This window comes from Limanda limanda, chromosome 10, assembly GCF_963576545.1.
Source record: "Limanda limanda chromosome 10, fLimLim1.1, whole genome shotgun sequence".
NCBI lineage: Eukaryota > Metazoa > Chordata > Actinopteri > Pleuronectiformes > Pleuronectidae > Limanda > Limanda limanda.
The window spans coordinates 16,875,876-16,894,561 of record NC_083645.1 but is presented as its reverse complement, the minus strand read 5'-3'; the positions used below and the strand labels follow the sequence as shown (position 1 = coordinate 16,894,561).

At 44.2% G+C, this 18,686-nt stretch overlaps 3 protein-coding genes across 5 annotated transcripts; 1 reads left to right on the top strand and 2 right to left on the bottom strand.

Annotated features, from left to right (window-relative positions):
* Positions 1–692: 692 nt before the first annotated feature.
* On the bottom strand, positions 693–5,196 carry LOC133011551 (mitochondrial nicotinamide adenine dinucleotide transporter SLC25A51-like). The gene is made up of 2 exons (XM_061079299.1): positions 4,923–5,196; positions 693–3,225 (listed from the first exon to the last, which is right to left on the bottom strand). Exon 2 carries the CDS (start codon positions 3,153–3,155, stop codon positions 2,220–2,222), a length of 936 nt encoding a protein of 311 aa, XP_060935282.1. The 5' UTR covers positions 3,156–3,225; positions 4,923–5,196; the 3' UTR covers positions 693–2,219.
* ints10 (integrator complex subunit 10) lies at positions 4,992–12,962 on the top strand. 2 transcript variants are annotated; one of them, XM_061079296.1, is made up of 17 exons: positions 4,992–5,785; positions 5,910–5,977; positions 6,058–6,161; positions 6,813–6,952; positions 7,029–7,110; positions 7,201–7,347; positions 7,440–7,614; positions 8,313–8,482; positions 8,616–8,755; positions 8,897–9,050; positions 9,441–9,523; positions 9,690–9,845; positions 10,578–10,686; positions 10,994–11,073; positions 11,208–11,370; positions 11,492–11,585; positions 12,480–12,962. In XM_061079296.1, the coding sequence occupies exons 1-17, from the start codon at positions 5,657–5,659 to the stop codon at positions 12,634–12,636; spliced, it is 2,151 nt and encodes a 716-aa protein (XP_060935279.1). In that variant the 5' UTR covers positions 4,992–5,656; the 3' UTR covers positions 12,637–12,962. The 2 variants fall into 2 exon arrangements, with proteins under 2 accessions (XP_060935279.1, XP_060935281.1); XM_061079298.1 differs by having other exon boundaries at positions 4,993–5,785; positions 7,201–7,341.
* On the bottom strand, positions 12,962–17,161 carry LOC133011549 (toll-like receptor 1). 2 transcript variants are annotated; one of them, XM_061079295.1, is made up of 3 exons: positions 16,972–17,161; positions 14,995–15,712; positions 12,962–14,769 (listed from the first exon to the last, which is right to left on the bottom strand). In XM_061079295.1, the coding sequence occupies exons 2-3, from the start codon at positions 15,703–15,705 to the stop codon at positions 13,297–13,299; spliced, it is 2,184 nt and encodes a 727-aa protein (XP_060935278.1). In that variant the 5' UTR covers positions 15,706–15,712; positions 16,972–17,161; the 3' UTR covers positions 12,962–13,296. The 2 variants fall into 2 exon arrangements, with proteins under 2 accessions (XP_060935278.1, XP_060935277.1); XM_061079294.1 differs by having other exon boundaries at positions 12,962–15,712.
* Between the last annotated feature and the right edge of the window lie 1,525 nt (positions 17,162–18,686).

Below are 18,686 nucleotides of genomic sequence, written 5' to 3'. Positions count from 1 at the left end.
CAGCCGTGAGTTGCTGCACTTCACAAATACAGTGTTCATCTGTCCATGTATCACTGTGGCCTGCTTCATTTTACCATCCATCCCTCTCTCATTTGGTTCAGCAAGTGCCTCTAAAATATTTACAGAGCCTGCAGAGTCAGAGCGACATTTCTACTCCTATTATTAAACTAGATCCTTCAATAATGGATTTAAAAGTCAAAATCTTTATGGATTCGCCCGAGATGATCATCAGAGAGTCGTTTTGTTAAAGTGGAGCGAGAACGTGGATAGGCTTTGTGAGCACAGCCCTGACCCTGATCCAAAGTACCAATGTCAGATTGCCCTTAATCTGATCATCATCTGCAGCCTGACTTCTTGACACAGTAATCTAGAAAGTCGCACAACGCACTGTCGCACACGTAGAAAACAGTCTCGACAGTGTTACACCAACCACACAACCTACTGAAGTGTTTGTTCACTGTTCAGCTTGACTACAATACATCATTGTGTTGGTGATGCTGTTGTTGTTATTGATCGCCAAGAAGGGAGATAGAGGACACATGATATAATAAAGTATGACAGTCACACAGAAGCTATTCGGTTTCATAATGGATGAAGTAAAACATTTGTCCCACTCGTGACTTCCTCTTTTTCTTCAGGAAAATGTGAAAGGTGACAAATTTCTCCACATAATCACCCACAGTACAAACAAGTTCACTCCCAACATTTTAATAGGTTGATTATTGGAACAATTCATTTGGTTGCAGTTCCTAATTTGGACATTTTAATGAGTGACTTATGTGTTTCATGGCAAGTGGTAAACAGTGTAACTCGGCACTGGCGAGGGTGTCCTGCTTTCAAAAACGTAGAAGAACACGAGGTTGTTACTTTCGAAGAGGAAATCCTGAAAAGATCTAAGAAAACGCAGTTGATTGTTGAAGGACAAAATAAAAAAAATAATTGAAGAAATGGTTCAAGTGGTCCATTTACATGGCAGCTTGTGCTTTTTGTGCCACTGAACATTGCTCTCTGTCCCGGTCTTCTCTCTGCACCATTACTGCTCAGTCTCTCTCAGTGTCCTAGCAGCATGCCTTTCTTCTTCGGGCTGTCATACCCGGGGAGCGCTGCCACGTGGTGACTGCAAGTCTACTCAAGCTTGAAATCTGAGCCCATTATGTCAACAGATGTTACTGACGGAGAGGAGAGCAAGCGTGAGAGGAGGAAACATAAAGAGGTGAGCAGAGGGAGAGGAGAGACGCATGTAGAAGAGCGATCACATAAAATAAATATATAGAAGAGAACTCTGTTTAATAGTCAAAAATTTACAGTGGGATTATTTGTTGCAGTAAATGAACCTCGGGTGAATATTATTTATTCTCTCTGCCAAAGAATTTGACAGGAAACAGACAGGATTTGCATGTAACTGTACATTTTACTGACTTATACATCAACAGGGCACTTGTCAAAACTCAAATAATACACACGCCCTGCAAGTAACACTTTGGAAAAAAAACAAGACCAACATGTCACATAGATGAATCAGGTGAAATATTTTAAAATGGCGAGCCTGGACAGTGTTTCCAAGAACATGTACATCACGGATACTCACTGGCCTCGGGAGTTCACCAACAGCCGACAGTAACGCACTATATTACATTTCCTTGACACAATGCTTCGGTTTTATAACAGCCAGAAGCACAGACGTGTTTTGAGTTGAGAGGCAGAATTCAGGTTCATATACAAAGTGCTCTTGGTGGAAGGAATTGTCAACAAGACACCACGGCACACAGCACATAGAAAGAAAGCAGCTTCTCTTACAAACACTTTATCCCGTCATGGAACATTTGCGTGAAACTGTGGGAAAAAGAAAAAGCACGGGAGTTCAGTCTGCTCCGATCAAAGTTTGGACACAGAGAAAACAAGAGCATTTCAATTGGACCCTGGCACAGGTTTTGTTACAGGCGACAGAGTGGGTTAGGTTGTACTCTGAATTCAGTGAATGGTCACAATGGCAGGTGGTTATCTCACGCTGACTGTTGGCCCCGGTCAGAAGTGCAACATCATTGCCGTCTTTTAGTTGAAGAAACTCCAGTCTCTCACAAACACCACTGGACAGCTAGTGCATTAGATTTACTTAACGACTTCCTTTTTCTTCTGGAAAACTGGATCTACGACTCCGTACACGCATTTCCCTTTAAATACGTTCTCTGTCTTTCCTTCTGTCATCTCCACTCCCCCTCTCATACGAGCTTCAGCAGCAGCTCATAGGTGGCGTTGATGATCCCCCAGGAGAGGATGGATCGGTGGTAATTGAGGTGAGCCCCTCTGTAGAGCATGGCCAGGCTACCACCCCTCTCTCTCCACACTGTCAGCAGCACGTTTCTGCAAGACTGGAAGGGTCCACCAACCTGAGACTGGGCCCGGGACTTCACCACATTTAACGGATAGAACATGATGCCCAGGGTGGACCCCAACACCCCTCCACACACAAAATCAATCACCAGGTGACCTCCTCGGCTAGTGGCTTCTGGGAGCTGCTCTTTAATTGGCCCCCGGAGCCCAAAGAAGAGCACATTGCTTGGGCTGTTACGGAGGAGTATGGGCACGAGGCCACGGTAGCACTCTCTGACACCGTACTCAGTAAGAAGCGTCCGGAAGGTGTGGGCTGTGTTGTTGAAGCGGCCGTGGTGCCGATGGTCTTGCAGGAGAGTCTGCACACGCTCAAACGGCGTCAGGAGGGCCTCCGCGGTTCCTGCCAATGCTGCGGCAAAGCTCCGTGTGGCCAGCTCCGGCACACCGCTGCTTTGAGCCCGGTCCAATAAGACTCGAGAGAAGTCCTCGTACAGGCCAAACATGATGGCCACCGTGGTGCTCTTCTGGAGCAGTGGGGGCAGCAGGCCCCGGTAAAGATTCCTCAGCCCATCCTTCTGGAGCTGCCGCACTGCCTCCGTGGCCAGCACGCCGTGCAGCTGCTGGCGGAACAGCACCTTCTGGATAGGGAAGGTCACCATGATGTTGGTAAAAGCTGCGATGGAGCCACAGACATAGTGCTTCCCTTGGTGGCCCAGCGTAGCACTCAGAGCCCCAGGAGGCAGCAGGGAGCGGCCTCCTTTAGAGAGGGCCGCCTGGGGCTGAGGTGTCCGGGCTGACTCCGAGTCCATGGTGCTAACAGCCATGGGAGGCTCAGTGCACCGCAGCCTGATTCTCCAGCATCACGTCAACAGCCCACTCTGTCAAATCTGCACCCTGTGTGTGAGAGAGAGAAAATATCAGATACATACACTCATTTTCATTTGTGTTTGATTTTCAGCAGAATTATGCAAAGACTGCAGGACGGATTACCACCAAGCTTGGTGAAAAGATGCATTATGGGTCAGGAAAGAACACATTCAATTTAGGTGCAGATCTGAATCAGCAGCCGAATCCAGGTTTTTTTTGGTTTCATTCTCTTTAACAATGTTTTCATAGGATTCTCCCCGAGAATAATTAATGGTTCTTCATAGAAATTGCACAAGCAGATTGATCTGTTTAACTTCCTGCTTTATACTTTGTACAACCAGACTGCCCCCACTGGCAACAGATAAGAGCTGTTACACAACTCAATGAGTTAACATGTGTCAGCCATGTCATGGTGTGGTAGAGCAAAGCTACAAGTGACAGAAGACACCACCTTCAACCATTTAATGTACATCACTAAACAATGCAAATTGAGTATGATGGTGTTTTATCAAAATGTTCTTTTTGAGGTAACAAAAAAACCTAGTGGCAAAGACTGAAGCATACAACAGCAATAATTAATCTTTGCTCAGATTAAAGCAAGACTATTCCGAAATCAAACACAAGTGTGTAAATACACAAAGTAAAAAGTGAAAGTTCTTGAGGAGTTGTCTTAATATAGAGTGAGGAGGAGACAGTGGTGTCCAATCTGTGAGGTCATTAAAAGGTCACTGGACTTCAACCAAAATATCTCTTAAAGAATTCCGACACAAAGTTTCCAGTGAGTAAGACCACACCTGAATGAATGACTTCTGATGTGTAGGGGCCTGTTGTGGAATTTACAAGTGGCAACGTACATTAGAAGTTACTTAGGAGGTACTGGTATTTTAGTTATATGTTGCGAAACTCGAGTGAGGAAATTGCTTAACCACACTGAAGAAGTGATTTAAGAGAACGTACAAGTCAATAAAACATTACAACTAATCAGTACACAAGTAATCTGATGATCACATGCATTATTGAAACTGACAAGTGAATACAAACGTTGTATGTATACTGCAGTTGTTCCTTTAGCTAGCGAGTCTGGATAATGATTTCACCACAGTTTGATGATATCAAGAGTGTTCCCATTGTGGAAAACGAGCACATTATGATACTGACACTTTGAATAACTGGTTAGATCAGGAAACAGCTTCCTCATTAGGAAATCCGATCATTTCCAAATAGAAGCTTGAGAGAACACGCCCTCTGTGAGCTGCTTCCTGGTCTATCGGGCGTGTCAGACTGTCAGTCAGTCAGTTCACACACACAGAAAAGCCATGATCCCACTAACAAGGACACAACGCTACACAAAAAGTTATTGAATGTACGAGTAGTAAAGATTCAACCTGGCACCTCGGGCTAGCATGTTTAGCTCAATAGCCACACACAAGAATGCTCGGTTAGTTAGCCAAGCTAGCTAGCTCGACAGTGCTGGGGCCTGCTAGGTTGTGCTAGCACCACTCGAGTCAGGTGTATGTGTAGGTGAATGAAAGAAGGGCTGACATGAGACGTGACGCCACCATGCTAGAGAGAGAAACACATTAGCATGCTAAGTGGCTAACACTCGGGAAACGGGACCTGCCCCTGGTTCTCCGACTGATGATCAAAGACGAATCTGAAAGCGAAACAGCGTCTCTCGGTGTTTTTGGGTCAAACAAGCGACGGAGCCGTAAAGTGGTGTTTACCTGCCGTGTGTACGGGTCGCTGTCCTGGCCCCGGGCCCGTGTTATTGCGTGGGAATCGAACCACAACTGTCTGTAGGTCGTGTCTGTAGATCGAACGACAGGTGACCGCAGCAGTAAAGCGTTTGGCGCATGCGCAGATCTCGCAGTGCATGGATGACTGAGGTAGCCGGAGTTCATTGGAGGTCGATTCACATGTAAATACTCGGTCAGCTGTAAAGTACGAGGCGAGCAGTGGATGTTGTGTGTTGCTGACTCACACCAGATGTTATAGACTCACAATGTGGATCGAGTAAAACGTCCAGAATCGAGCAGTTCCGCGTTGTTTTGATGCTACCAGCTAAACACTAGCCGTAAAGCAGGACGTGGTAGATTTTACGACTCCGGTGTGACGTTATCACAGCGCTAGGAAAATGTGTCGTTAAATGAAGATTTGTGTGTGATTAAGCACATCGTCAGGTCTGTTAGCTTCTCTGGTTTGTTTTATATGTTTTTTATACGCGATTAAGATCATTGTGTAATAGATTGAGAGCGCCGGATGGTGAACGTTTTTAGCAAAGATGTGCACAGACAGACTTATCCGGAGCTAACTAGCTAGCTTCTGCTAGTTAGCCGTATTGTGCCAAACACGTCCACCCTGGTTTGAGTACACAACCGTTTGTATTAAACTACAGCCCGAACTGAGTGTGTGAGGTTCGTCTGTCGTCTCCGACTGTGAAGGCTTGATTCATGTAAACATGTCAGCGCAAAAAGACTGCGAGTTCCTGGTGAGAAGAGCCCGGGAGGTGCTGTCTGACGATCCGTGTGCGGCCAAAGCCTGGCTCATCACAGCCAGGACCCTGTACCCTGCAGACTTCAACATCCAGGTAACACTAGGCTTCTGCTCTATTCCTCACTGATCATACAACCAGCTCAGATGCACGTATTCCTCTAGATGTCTCTGCAATGTCACATGTTCACATTATGAGGATCCTCTGTTTGTTTTCACAGTATGAAATGTACAGCATTGAACGCAACGCAGAGAGGACCGCCTCTGCAGGGAGACTCCTGTATGACATGTGAGTTCCGGTGTGATTCCTCTATGTGAGTGTCCCCTCCATGCCTGTGCTCAGTGGCTAATGACTTCTCCATCCTTCAGGTTCATCAACTTTCCCGATCAACCCACTGTGTGGCGGGAGATCAGTGTCATCACAGCTGCCCTACGCGGGGACTCTCAGGACAAGCATGCACAGTTTCTCCGAGGTGAGTGGAGTTCAACTCCGTCAGACCACATGAATACAGTGTATATCCTCACTGTGAGGGGTCTGATAATGACCCTGTTCACTCCGGGTATTGACATCTGTCCCGAGTGATTCGATCACAAGTGGCCGGCGCCAAGTAAAGGTCTGAATGCCCCCAAATGAGTCCTGAGCACATCCTGAGATCTGATCACTCAAATCCCATTCAGAGGTGGTCTGTGACATGCTTCTCAGTGTCCACTAGTTGATTTGTTTATGGCCACCATCTCAGAATCAACACAGACCACCACATTGATCGATACCTTTGTTAAATTGGAATAGTTTGTCTCCATGGTAGAGCTGCACACGATTCATTCAGCCCCTCCTGTCTCTTCACTCTCTCCATCTTTGTCGCTGGCGCCAACGCAAAAATGACATTTGACACATCTGTAAACTCATTTGAACTTAGCAAACACAATTGCCATACATGTGTATTTGCATATAGAACGGGGAAGTGAGATCCAATCACAGGAGAAATCACAAGAGACGTGTTCATTTTGACCAGGTGTGAGCAGGGTCAGTCAAGTGTGGGAGGCCGTGTCGGGAGGGGCAGTGTTTGCTTTGAAAATCACAACATCGTCCACTTTTATCTCTCATCATGTGTGTGTCTCCCCAGGACTTTTTGAGACACTTCCCGGCCGTGTGCAGTGTGAAATGCTCCTGAAAGCCACCGAGCAGTGTTTCAACACGTTGGAGAAGGCCGAAATGCTGCTGCTTCTTCTGAAACGCTTTCCTGAGTCTGTGGTCCAACACGGGGTAGATATAAATATGGAAACTCTTCAATTTTGACCTTTGAACTGATATTAAATCAGCAATCTGCTGTATTTTTTAGGTCAATTTAGGAGAGACGCTGCTGGAGGCGGAGGTGTCAGAGAATGTGGAGACTCCCGTCAACTGCTTCAGAAAACTGTTTGGTCAGTGAAACACAGGTTTAGAACCGGTTGTTTCGGATTCATTTGAAAATGAAAATACTCATGCTATATGCATTTGTTTTACTATTACAGTGTGTGATGTCCTCCCTTTGGTCATAAACAACATGGACATGCGCTTGCCGGCCAGCCTGATGCAGAAATACATGCTGAAAGCAGCTGAATTCTATATTGGTTATGTTACCCGTGGACCCTCAGCTGATGTACAGATACAGGGTAAGGGTAAGACATTTTCTTTGTAGTAACCCAGTGTGATGGTTTTGAACATTTTGTTTAATTTGTGCTCATTCTTCCGTTCTGTTCTTTCTTTTCAGGCTCTCAAGAAGCTGGATCGCTGAAGTCACCCAGCATGTCCCGTGGCTCCCAGCGCTATGTGATTGACGGCCTGTCTGAAAAGTCTTCAGTGGTAGCAGAGCCTTGGGAGCGGCTGCTGGATATCCTCGCTGTGGTTGGAGCTCGCTGCGAGTGGCAGGGAGACAAGGGACAGAGGTGCTCTTTCACTCTGCCTGTCACTCACTCACTTCTGTACTTTAGGGTTGTTTAGCCAAACATGAATGCAGCCTAATACAGCAGCTCTGGAATTCATTCTATATTCACTACTGGTATAATAATCAGTTTTTGTGTTAAAGAGGCGTTGATTTAACTTAACGAACATTTTCAAGGCTTTTTGTCTGTGGTCCTGCTGAACTCTATTGTGTATATGTGGATAAATCATTTAACGCTAACCCTACCAGTCCATTGAGAACCAGAATATCTAATTATGAAATATATTTAAAAGGCAGTGCATATGTTTCAGTATACTAGTATAATAGATAGTAGTGTAGGAATATAGAAAATGTGCAAATAGTAATAATCCACTAGAAACCATCTTGTAATGGGTCGTTCACACATCTTTCAACTCAAGCCTTAATTTTGATCTTAATTACACACATACAAAGTTTATCTTCACTATATCTTGTATGTGCTGCTGTCATGATGACAGAATCTGTCCACAGACACACACACAAGCACACACACTTAGTAGAAGAACAAACTGCCTCAACCCATCCACAGTAGCTGTCTCCACTATGACATTTTGCCATGATCACACACACCAACCTTCATGGTAAAAATAGCACTAGTATACTATGGTGGCAAATAATTACAGTATTTTTTGTGTCTTTGTTTTGTGTGTGTGTGTGTACTAGGACTTATGTGGACATGCTGCTGAGGGTGAAGGAGTTGTGTCGCTACCTCCCTAGTCTGGAAGGGGAGACTCGGTCCCGCTGCTGCAGCCAAGTGGTCATCTGTGCGGCACTCGTCCTCTTCCGCAGCGCCTTTCTCTACGTCTCATCTGTACAGCCTGCACTGTTCCAAGGTCAGCATCTCTCTCTGCAAGCACACACATGTTTCCCTGTTTGTTCATTTCCCTCTAGTCCCTCTGGTTATGCCCCCTCTGTTGTGTTTCTATCAAAGGTTCGATAATCAAATGATGTGTTTATGTTTGGCAGCCGTGAATGCATTGAGTTCGGGGCCATGGATCCTTGTAGAGGATTTGAGTTCGGTGTATAATGATTTGGAGCTGGAGAGGGGAGCTGTGAAACATGCACACAAGAAACGCAAGCTGGCTGATGGAAGAGAGAAGACTATGGTGAGATTAGATCAGAGATCATTTAGATTTGTCTTTGTGAAAAGCCAAAGACGGATCAGTTACACAAAGAGGTTTTAGTATGTATCTGTTTTCATGTCATCTGCATTTTGTTACTATGCATATGTCTGTGTGTCACTGTAGAGCTCAGATGACGAGGACGGGTTGGGAAAAGGCCGCGGTCGACACATCATAGTAACCAAGGCTGAGATGCCCAGCTGGTCAGAGACTCTGGAGAGCTTCCGCACAGCGAGAGAGAGCTGGGATCTGCTTCACTCCCATGACGGCTTGGAAACTGGTAAACACCTCTAATGTGTGTTTTTAGTTTGTGTTTACACATCCATGCAGGGTCCAGTCACCCTGTCACAGTGTCATAAGGTGGCAACCACAACAAATTCAAGAACAGATGCAGACGATTTCTCTCTGTTTTTAGATGTTTACTACTGTTACAATTTTCTTTTTTTATAATTCTCTGATATATTCTTTCTCTGCAATTCTCTCTCTAAAATGTCTCTTTACCTAGCGGCCCCTTTAGAATACAAAAAAACAGGAAAGCACACACAAAACAGCACAAAATGCAAATGCTCTGCAGTGTTATATAAAATATCATAAAATGAAGAGCACCAGAACATTCATGACTACATGACAACCAAATGAATAATTTAACTGTTTTGTGTTCTTTTTACAGAGTTCAAGAAGATCTGTGCCTCTTGGAAGACAGACAGCTGGTTATGGTTCAGAATATTCCTCACTGACATGATCATATATCAGGCAAGAAAATCATACACTGTTTTCGGTCTTTGACAAAACAACTACTGCATCTGTAATAGATTTGTTATAATTGTACATCCCCTTATTTATCACTGCAGGAAAATGCAGCAACATATTTACAACATCATTTAGTCTAAGAATGATTTCTCTCTCCCTGCCTCTTCAGGGACAGTACCGTAAGGCCCTCTCTAGCCTGCACCAGATGGCTGCAGTGCTGCAGCCTCAGCCAGGGCAGCAGAGCCCCTCGGGTCAGGTCAGTCTGGAGCAACACAGGGCCCTCATACAGCAGGCCTCCTGCCACTACGCACTGGGAGAGTACAGGGTAAATACACACACACACACACACACACACACACACACATGGTTGGAATTCCATTTTATGTCTATTAAATGCACAGCGTACCCAAAATACATTATATTACACTTAAAATTGCACAGAAATTCTGATAATATAGCATCTCAATTAAAATGATTTAAATTCACTTCATCACTTTCATCCACTTCATCACTGAGCTGTTGTTCTAATAATGTTTATACTGTCTCTCATACTTTATTGTTATGTGTATATTTGGGGACATATTTTAGGTTCAGTATTTTCTAACATCTGCTGAATATAGCACAATAACCTGATGCTCTTTGGACCATGCTTAAAAAATGGATGCATAACACTAACTGGCCTGCAGGTGGCCCTATAGTCCCGATATTTACAATGAACTTGTCATTTTAAACATTGTGACTATCTGATATTTCATTAATTTTGTGTTTTACCAGATTTGTAACATAGGTGCAACTATGAAGTCTTTAAAAATGTTAGAACTTTTACCTGAAATGTGCACATACCTGGTCATCAATGATTTTCAGAGAAGTTTTCGGTCTAGTAAATTGTTACCATAACACACGGTCAATACATATAAAGTGCTTACAACGGGATTTAAGATGAAATATGACAAAATAATAGCAGACAGTTTTAATTAGATTGAATATGAGTGTGTATGTGATATTGCTGCCCTGTTTACAGTTGACATGTATATTTTGTACCATATCTGTTGATCAGTTGGCCTGTGAGAAGCTGCTCGATGTTGTGAGTGGGCTCAGTCCCCCAAACCAAGAACCATCAAAGACCCCAGAAGATCAGGGAAGACTCAAGGCCAAAATGAGGAAAGGTAAACACTTACTGGTTTTGTAAATCAATGGTCATGTGACCATTCTAACTTGTGAACAGCTTTTAAAAACTGATGTCTAATTAAGTTTTTGTTTTGAGTGCAAAATGGATACATATTTTCATTTTTTATATTTACATTTGTATGATAATACACTTTTGTGATTCAATACTACTATAATACAATTCTTTCAGTTGAACTGTGTGTTCTGCATACTCCTAGTAACCACCATCAGAGACACTGATTTTCGAGTGACACAGTTATGATAACACTTATACAGATAATTCTATTCTTTTCTTCTCATAACTAGGCAATGACCTGCGATTGCTGCCCTGCACCAGCAAAGCTGTGTTACCTTTCGGCCTCCAGCTCATGCTCGCCTGCTTCAAGGTGCCTACTCTACGTCTCTGGAGTTTATGATTTCTTTCGTTTTATTGTGGTAACATATGCCCAATTTGTGCTTGTGCATTTTTTAATACTATGTACAATTAAATCTTTTTCTTTTTCTCTTTTTGGCCAATCAGCTCCGCGCCTTCAATGACAATCGTGACGACCTGTCCCTCGGCCATGTGGTGGTGCTCCTGCAGCAGGACTGGCCACACGGGGAGATGCTGTTTTTAAAGGCAATGGATAAAATCTGTCAGCAAGGCGGTTTGCAGTATGAGAATTTCTTCAACTATGTCACCAGTATCCTTTAATTGAAACTACTCTACAACTACTAGAATGGATTTATAAATAGCACATATACACTAATAATATGTGGACTCGTCTTGGATGTTAGTTTCCATGAGCTCATGACTCTTGCCAGATATTGACATGCTGGAGGAGTTTGCATACCTGCGTACTCCAGAGGGAGGAAGAATTCAGCTGGAGCTGCTGCCCAATCAGGGAATGCTGATCAAGTAAGACCCTCGCAGACACATTCCAGCTGGCTTCCTGACTCTGCACACTCCCGTTCTGTTGTGTTTTTATACAAAACAGTGCTATTGACTCATGCTCTAAGTAGACATGGCCTGTGGGGAAATTTGTTACCTAGAAATGAAACTGTTGGTAACAGAGAGGGCATTTTTAACAAAAGGGGTTTACAGTTAAATAAAGCTTCGTTCAAGCTCCTTCATTCAATGCTGTAGAAAGTAAAGACTCTTGAATGCACCCTCACTGACTGAGAGTTGTTGAATGTTGCTCTCCCTCAGGAACCCTAGTCCCGCCTTGGGGGTGGAGTTAAACACCCTACTACTACAAGGGGTGCAGGCGATGGACAGGTACCCCAGGCCCCTCCTCCCAGAGTCCCTCATTCCTCCCCCACACCAGTCACCCTTCCTTCATTTCCCAACCTCAAGGCTTGTCATCCCCCCAGTTTTGGTTTGGGCCTGTCATTTTACATCAAGAGTTAGACGTTCTTTGATTTCCTGTCGGCGTCTGTTTATTTGAGCCATTGCTCGTCTTTCTGTGGTCATTACTGTTGTCGGTGTTGTTATAGTCGTTATACGAGGATTATGTTGGTCTTTTTGTACAGCTGATTTAATTTTTTTGCTTTTCATGACACTTGATAACATTTCATTTGTGGACATGTTTTATGTGGTTTTTATTTATGACTCTGAAAGTTTTGTTGTATAATAATCTTGACTGGCTGATGAGCGTGAAAGAAAAAATGTAGCATTTTGTCTTCATGACTTTGTCTTTACTTCATAGGTCACATTTCTGTGTCTTTGACAAATCAGCTCATAAGAATACATTTCTGACCATTTGTATGATTGTGTTCATCATTTTTCTTTTCATCATTTTCACTTCAACAGACACCACACGGTGACGCGGGGAATCACCAAAGGAGTGAAAGAGGATTTCCGTCTGGCCATGGAGAGGCAGGTGTCGCGTTGTGGGGAGAACCTCCTGAGCGTGCTTCACCGTTTCTGCATCAATGAAAAAATTATGATCATCCAGTCTCTTCCTTGACACCTGGACTGTGACATTTGAATCTGTTCGTAACAGATATTCAGGACACAGATTGAATGCAGCTGGACTGACCTCATGACCTTAACAGCTGCGGTTGCTGTCTCAACAGAAGGATACATCACCTTTAGCTCTTGTCTCTTTTTCATCTTTAATTGTACTTGAAAAGTTTTCTTGCCTTAAAAGTGGATCAATCTTTTCGAAAGCAGTATGTGCATCGTTTTTCTTTTTACCACAATATGTGCTTTTAACCACATTTGAAGTGGTTTAATCATATTGTGATATTTTCTGGATGTCAGTGTTGATAAAAGAATCCCATGCGTTTTTGATATTCTCTGGTAATGTTTATTGTTTTTGTTACAAACCTGATCAACTTGTTAGTTTATGTAAATGTCAACATTAAATGTCATTTGAATAGTTTCAAGGAGTTAGCATGTGATGTGACTAAATTATTTAAATGGTACAAATTTAAAACAACAGTTTGGTCTCAGCTTGCAGAACAAGAAAGTAGACTCATGTTAAAGCAATACAAAAAAACAATACAATCAGTGTCCCCTGTGCTCCTTAGATTTCACTTCTATGTTCACTCTTTCAAACTTCCTCTGCCACTTTCCTACTTCCTCTTCCAACTTCCTTTTCCTCTTTTAAGCATTCCCTGTGCAGTCACTCCTCTATCTCTGTGACCGGTGCGTCTGGCAGGTCTGCCTGTAGAGCAGCTCTGAGGTTCACCCAGAACAGCCTGTGCTTGGCCCTGTCCTGTGGCCACTCCAAGTAGGTGTGCCGGCCCATCATGGCCTTCAGCTGATAGTACTTGGATGGGATCGTGTATTGAGGCAGAGGCTCTAGCAGAACCAGCACGATGCCGTCGGATCCACGGGAAAGGCGCTGGTGGCTGGCGAAGTACAGCTCGTAGTGGCACCAGTCGCTCTTGACAAAGTGAGCCGAGAGCACAAACAGGGAGCGCCTGCTTTTCTCAACGCAGCCGATGATGTTCTCTACAACTGTCTTTCCCGGCACAAAGTGTTTCTCATGAAGGCAGATTCGAAGGCCTCCTGCAGGACCTTCAAGGTTGGGAAGGAGGGAGTCGTGCACCCAGTCGGTGTCGTGCTGGCTGTAAGACACAAAAGCATGAAACTCGACACCGATCAGGTCCTCAGGCTGGGCTTGTCTTGTTCTGGCACGATGTTTGGCTCTGGTCCACTGCCAGATCATCCCTATGTACCAGGGAATGTCTAAACGGTGGCACAGGGTCATAACTACCAAAATCACTATCACTGCTGGGCACAAGATGGTGGCGGCCAGGATGCCAACATTGCAGGTGATCTCTGGAATCCGGATGTCTTTCAAGATGGTGTCTCGCGCGCCCTCTGGGTAGGTGCAGTAATACTCCCCTGGCCAGCTCAATACTTCAATTCCTGGGTGACTGTTCTTCCTTTCAGATTCGATGCCAAGTTGTATGAAACTCCTCAGAGCGCAGGTGCAGGTGAAGGGGTTGTAGCTGACGTCCAGGATTTTCAGCTCGGGGCAGGTCTCCAGCCTGTTCACAGATGGGGCGTGGAGGGAATTTGATCTCAGCAGAAGCTCGTTCAGTTTAGGGAAACCGTCGCACACAGGCAGGTCCCGCAGCCGGTTGGCGATCAGATTCAGAGATGTCAGGCTTTCCAATTTAAAGATGGATGATGACACCACAGAAACCTGGTTGTTCTGGAGGTCCAACGTCTCTGTTCCTTTTGGTAGACAGTTAAAAACAGAGTCGGTGAGACGGTTGGAGGACAGAGTCATGTTGGTGATGTTTGGTGGCCACAAGCACTCATCTACACCCTCGTAATAGAGGGAGTTGAGGCTGAGGTCAAGATGCTGCAGTGATTTCATGTGTTGCATGCGTTGGCTCAGCAGCTGGAGACTCTTGAGATTGTTGCTGACCAGAATCAGTTTTCTCACGTTACTGAGAGTCTGACACTCAAGAGTTTCCTGTTTCTCCACCATGGAGAAGATGGTGTCCGATAAAGCACAGTAGGAGAAATCCAGCTGGAGCATTGGACTCTGTGACTTTGGGCAGGTCATGTGTATGATTGGAGTCTCTGTGACTGAGAAACTCTCCACAGGCATATTGATGAAGAAGTTGTATACGGCCTCCTGTGAGAAAAAGAACTCTGTCACCACAATCCTTCTACTCGAAAAGGATTTCATTCTAGACTCCTGGGTCACCTTAGTGTCTACATAAGGCAACTGATACAGGCTCACATCAGAGCTGTCCAAATGGGTGATAGATGTTTGCAGAATCACATTGACAAGGATAGTGAAGTCGTACCATTTGATTGATATGTTGGTGAGATAAAGATGAGAAGTGCGGATTTTTACCCTCTGGATAAGCTGCAAAGAAAGTTCTGCGAAGCCACCGGTCAAATTCGTCAACTCCACTTCGTCAAAGAATGACAGAGCATCAGAAAACAGGCCATGGTCCACAATCTTACTACTGGTGGAGGCTATCTGAAGCCTTTCAGCGTGAACGTCCTTCAGGCTGCCTGCCTCATAACCCAACACATCCCCCAGACAAAGTGTCAACGTTTGCAGTTTCCTTCCAGCGATGCTCTTGAAATCACCCACACTGATGTTTTCTGCTGCAAGTGCCAATCTCTCCAGTTTTGCCAGGGAACTGAAAGAACCCCCCAGGGTCATTGTGACGAACGAGTTCCAGGTCAGATTCAACAACAGTAGATTTCCTGTGTGCAGCAGGTACTGCTGACCCGACAGGTTCCTCAGCCTGTTGTGGGACAGGTCCAGATCCTCCAGGAGTGGAGTGTCGAGGAACGTCCCTGGATCTATCCCCTCCAAACTGTTGCACGACACATTCAGGCGCCTCAGGAGAGTGGTGTTTTTAAAGTCTCCATTGTGAATTTGCCGTATGTGGTTTTGTGACAGATCTAAGATCTCAACCCCTGTTGGCAGGTCTCTGGGGACAGAGAAGAGGTTCTGGGACGAGCGGTCCACGCTGCTGTCAGGTGATGATGTGAGCTGCTGGAGTCCCGCCAACATGAGGGCCGTCCAGAGGGCCTCAGTCGTCGGCCTCATTGTTTTCCTGGACAGAAAGGAAATAAATTGGTGTTATCGTTGTTCATCTCACAGACTTTATGTAAAGTCATTGTTTTTTTCCCCTCATGTGACCAGCGGCATCTTCTGCTTGGACATAACAGGAAGTGTTATTCATTGAGAATAAACTGTCAGAGATAATTTTTGTATTATGCTTCCCCCCCGTCAAACACATATCACAAATGTAAGTATTCCTTCTAGGCTATGGGCTTTATTTTATATAGATTCATATGGTCAGAAGGTGGAGGAAGGGGGATTCAAATCTCTAAAACCAAAATGACCAATAATTCATCCCCTTGGATAACCTGTCTATTCAGCCATGCCCTCCCAGACAGACACTCAGCCTGGATCACAGGTCTTTCACTTAGAGACCAACAATAAATTCCTGTTTGAATTGGAGGGATCAGCATTGTTTTTGATAACTGACTCCAACTTAAATTTATTATATATATATATATATATATATATATATATATATATATATATATATATTAATTATATATTTGGATATCATTGCTCCCCTAGACCCATGGGACACACCTTTTTTTAAATTGGGTTTGTGTGTGTGTTTGTCAGCTATTTCTTACTCGTATTAATAAATCAATGGCTTCCATGTCATGTGACCCACTGACTCCAAACTATTGCAAAATAGTATTGCTACCCTAGACAAACAGGACACACCTAATTTTCTTTTTGGATTTTATTCCTTCTGATATATTTCACAAATAGCTATCTTTCCAATAGCTTCTATGTCATGTCAACCACTAACTGTAAACTAATACTGAATTATGTTATTACCCGGGACAAAGAGGTTTTTTTTTGTATATACTTAGGTGATATGGGAACGTAGTAAGTAATGTAATTTGGTGTAAAAGTTATTATTACTATGGCTCCGTTCTGTCAAAGGAAGAATTGTTGCTGTTTTTAAATATGGCCAACAGGGAGCAGCAATGCGTGTATTACTATTGTGGCCCCTTGCTCACGTGGTTTTAAACTGATTTAAACAAATTGCTATAATCACAGTTTGAACCATTATGATTTAAAAACCTCCCCTGTCGTCTGCATGTGGGCTTTTTAAGACTCTGCTGTATAAGATGACACGTCAGTTGTAAGAGACAATATGCTGGTAAAATGAAAATGTATTCATCTATTGTTATTATATTTCATTATTAATAATAAAGAATAATAAAATCATAAAAACTATATTTACAACAGTTTAATACAGAGACAAACCAAAAGGGCACTAACCTGTGCTGAGTTCAGATGGATTTTCCGGCCGTGTTTATAGTTTGTTGAGAGTGTAATTAGTTGCTATAGTTTCAGCAGCTGCAAATCTGTGCTCATGCTTTCAAGTCCAGAGAAATGTCAGTTGCAGAGGTTCGATATCTCAAAGGGTGGAAAGTTAAAACTGAGTAAAAGACTAACTGCAGTCGGAGGAAGTGCCTCCTGCTCTCTGCTGCCGTTACAGTGCGTATCAACGCTGAGGGGAACAGACACAGAATTGAAAGCAAATCTCAGACCAATCACACATTTCTCTCTCCTACATCCTCTATTTACTTCCCCTAAATCTGCCGTCAGAGAGGATTTACTGATATATATGTTAAACGAGATTATATCATCACGTGCGGGAAGTAAGACGATCATCTCTGATTCAAATGCTGCGAAGGGATACCGAAGTTTAAAGAATGAATGTAATTAAATCTGAGTAACCTGGCAAACAAGGCAATGGTACTTTACTGCAAAACACCGGTTTGTCTCCTTTGCACTTTTTCTGCAATGCCTTTTATGAAGCAATGTATATATATATATACTGATGCAAACATACTGTTATCCAGTCACAATGCTGCTCAGTATATCTGGATCATATCCTCTGAACCACAGTGACCACACTGAAGGAGGAGGAGGATATCGTGGACAAGTTCTTTCCAGCCACCACCACCACAGCGGAGCCACCAGAGGTGGACCTGTCACATCTGTCTCTCACTCGGCAGGCAGAGGTGAAACCCCTGCTTGACCCAGAGCTCTTCCGAGGGACACCAGGTTTCACTTCACTGGTGCAACACAGGATTCGGCTGAAGGGAGATGCCCCAGTGCGTCAGAAGAGCTACAGGATTCCTGAGCGGCTGATGCCTCTGCTGCAAAAGGAAATTAAGCTGATGTTAGAGCTGGGAATAATAGAGGTTTCCTGCAGTGAGTGGTGCACTCCCATTGTATTGGTTCAAAAGAAAGATGGTTCTCTCAGATTTTGTATTGATTTCAGATATCTGAATACAGTGTCCAACTGTGATCCATACCCAATGCCTCGGATTGATGATCTGCTGGAGAGAGTTGGGAGAGCTCAGTACATCACCACACTGGATCTCAGCAAAGGCTACTGGCAGGTCGCCTTAGCACCAGATGTCAGGGAGATGACAGCTTTCAGAACACCATTTGGTATGTATCAATTCAAGGTCATGCCATTTGGTCTCCAGGGGGCACCAGCCATATTTTAAAGGCTAATGGACGATGTTCTGAGAGATTTGTCTGACTGTACGGCTGCATATCTGGATGATATAGTTATTTTCAGCCAGACATGGGAGAAGCATATGGTTCACCTGCAACAGGTGCTGCGGAAAATAGAGGCAGCCGGCCTCACCATTAACCCTCACAAGTGTGCTAATGCCCAAACAAGTGAAGTACTTGGGTTACATCATTGGATTTGGACAGATTAAACCACAGCTGGGGAAAGTGGAGGCCATTCAATCCTTTTCGGTTCCCACCACCAAAAAGAAACTGAGGGGATTCCTCGGGTTGGTGGGCTGGTATCGTAAGTTTGTGCCTCAATTTGCTGATAGAGCTGTTGTGCTGACTGATCTAACCAAAGCCTCTGCTTCAAGCAAGGTTTATTGGACGGATGAGTGTGACAGAGCTTTCAGGGACCTCAAGGAAGCCATCTGCACTCACCCAGTCCTCCACAGTCCTGA

Excerpts from the sequence above, each read along its gene's own strand:
- LOC133011549 (XM_061079294.1), bottom strand. The coding sequence starts at position 15,705 with ATGAGGCCGACGACTGAGGCCCTCTGGACGGCCCTCATGTTGGCGGGA.
- ints10 (XM_061079296.1), top strand. The coding sequence starts at position 5,657 with ATGTCAGCGCAAAAAGACTGCGAGTTCCTGGTGAGAAGAGCCCGGGAG. Across the intron at positions 6,953-7,028 it reads AGTCTGTGGTCCAACACGGG|GTCAATTTAGGAGAGACGCT; the intron begins GTAGATATAAAT and ends TGTATTTTTTAG. Across the intron at positions 7,348-7,439 it reads TGTACAGATACAGGGTAAGG|GCTCTCAAGAAGCTGGATCG; the intron begins GTAAGACATTTT and ends CTTTCTTTTCAG.
- LOC133011551 (XM_061079299.1), bottom strand. The coding sequence starts at position 3,155 with ATGGCTGTTAGCACCATGGACTCGGAGTCAGCCCGGACACCTCAGCCC.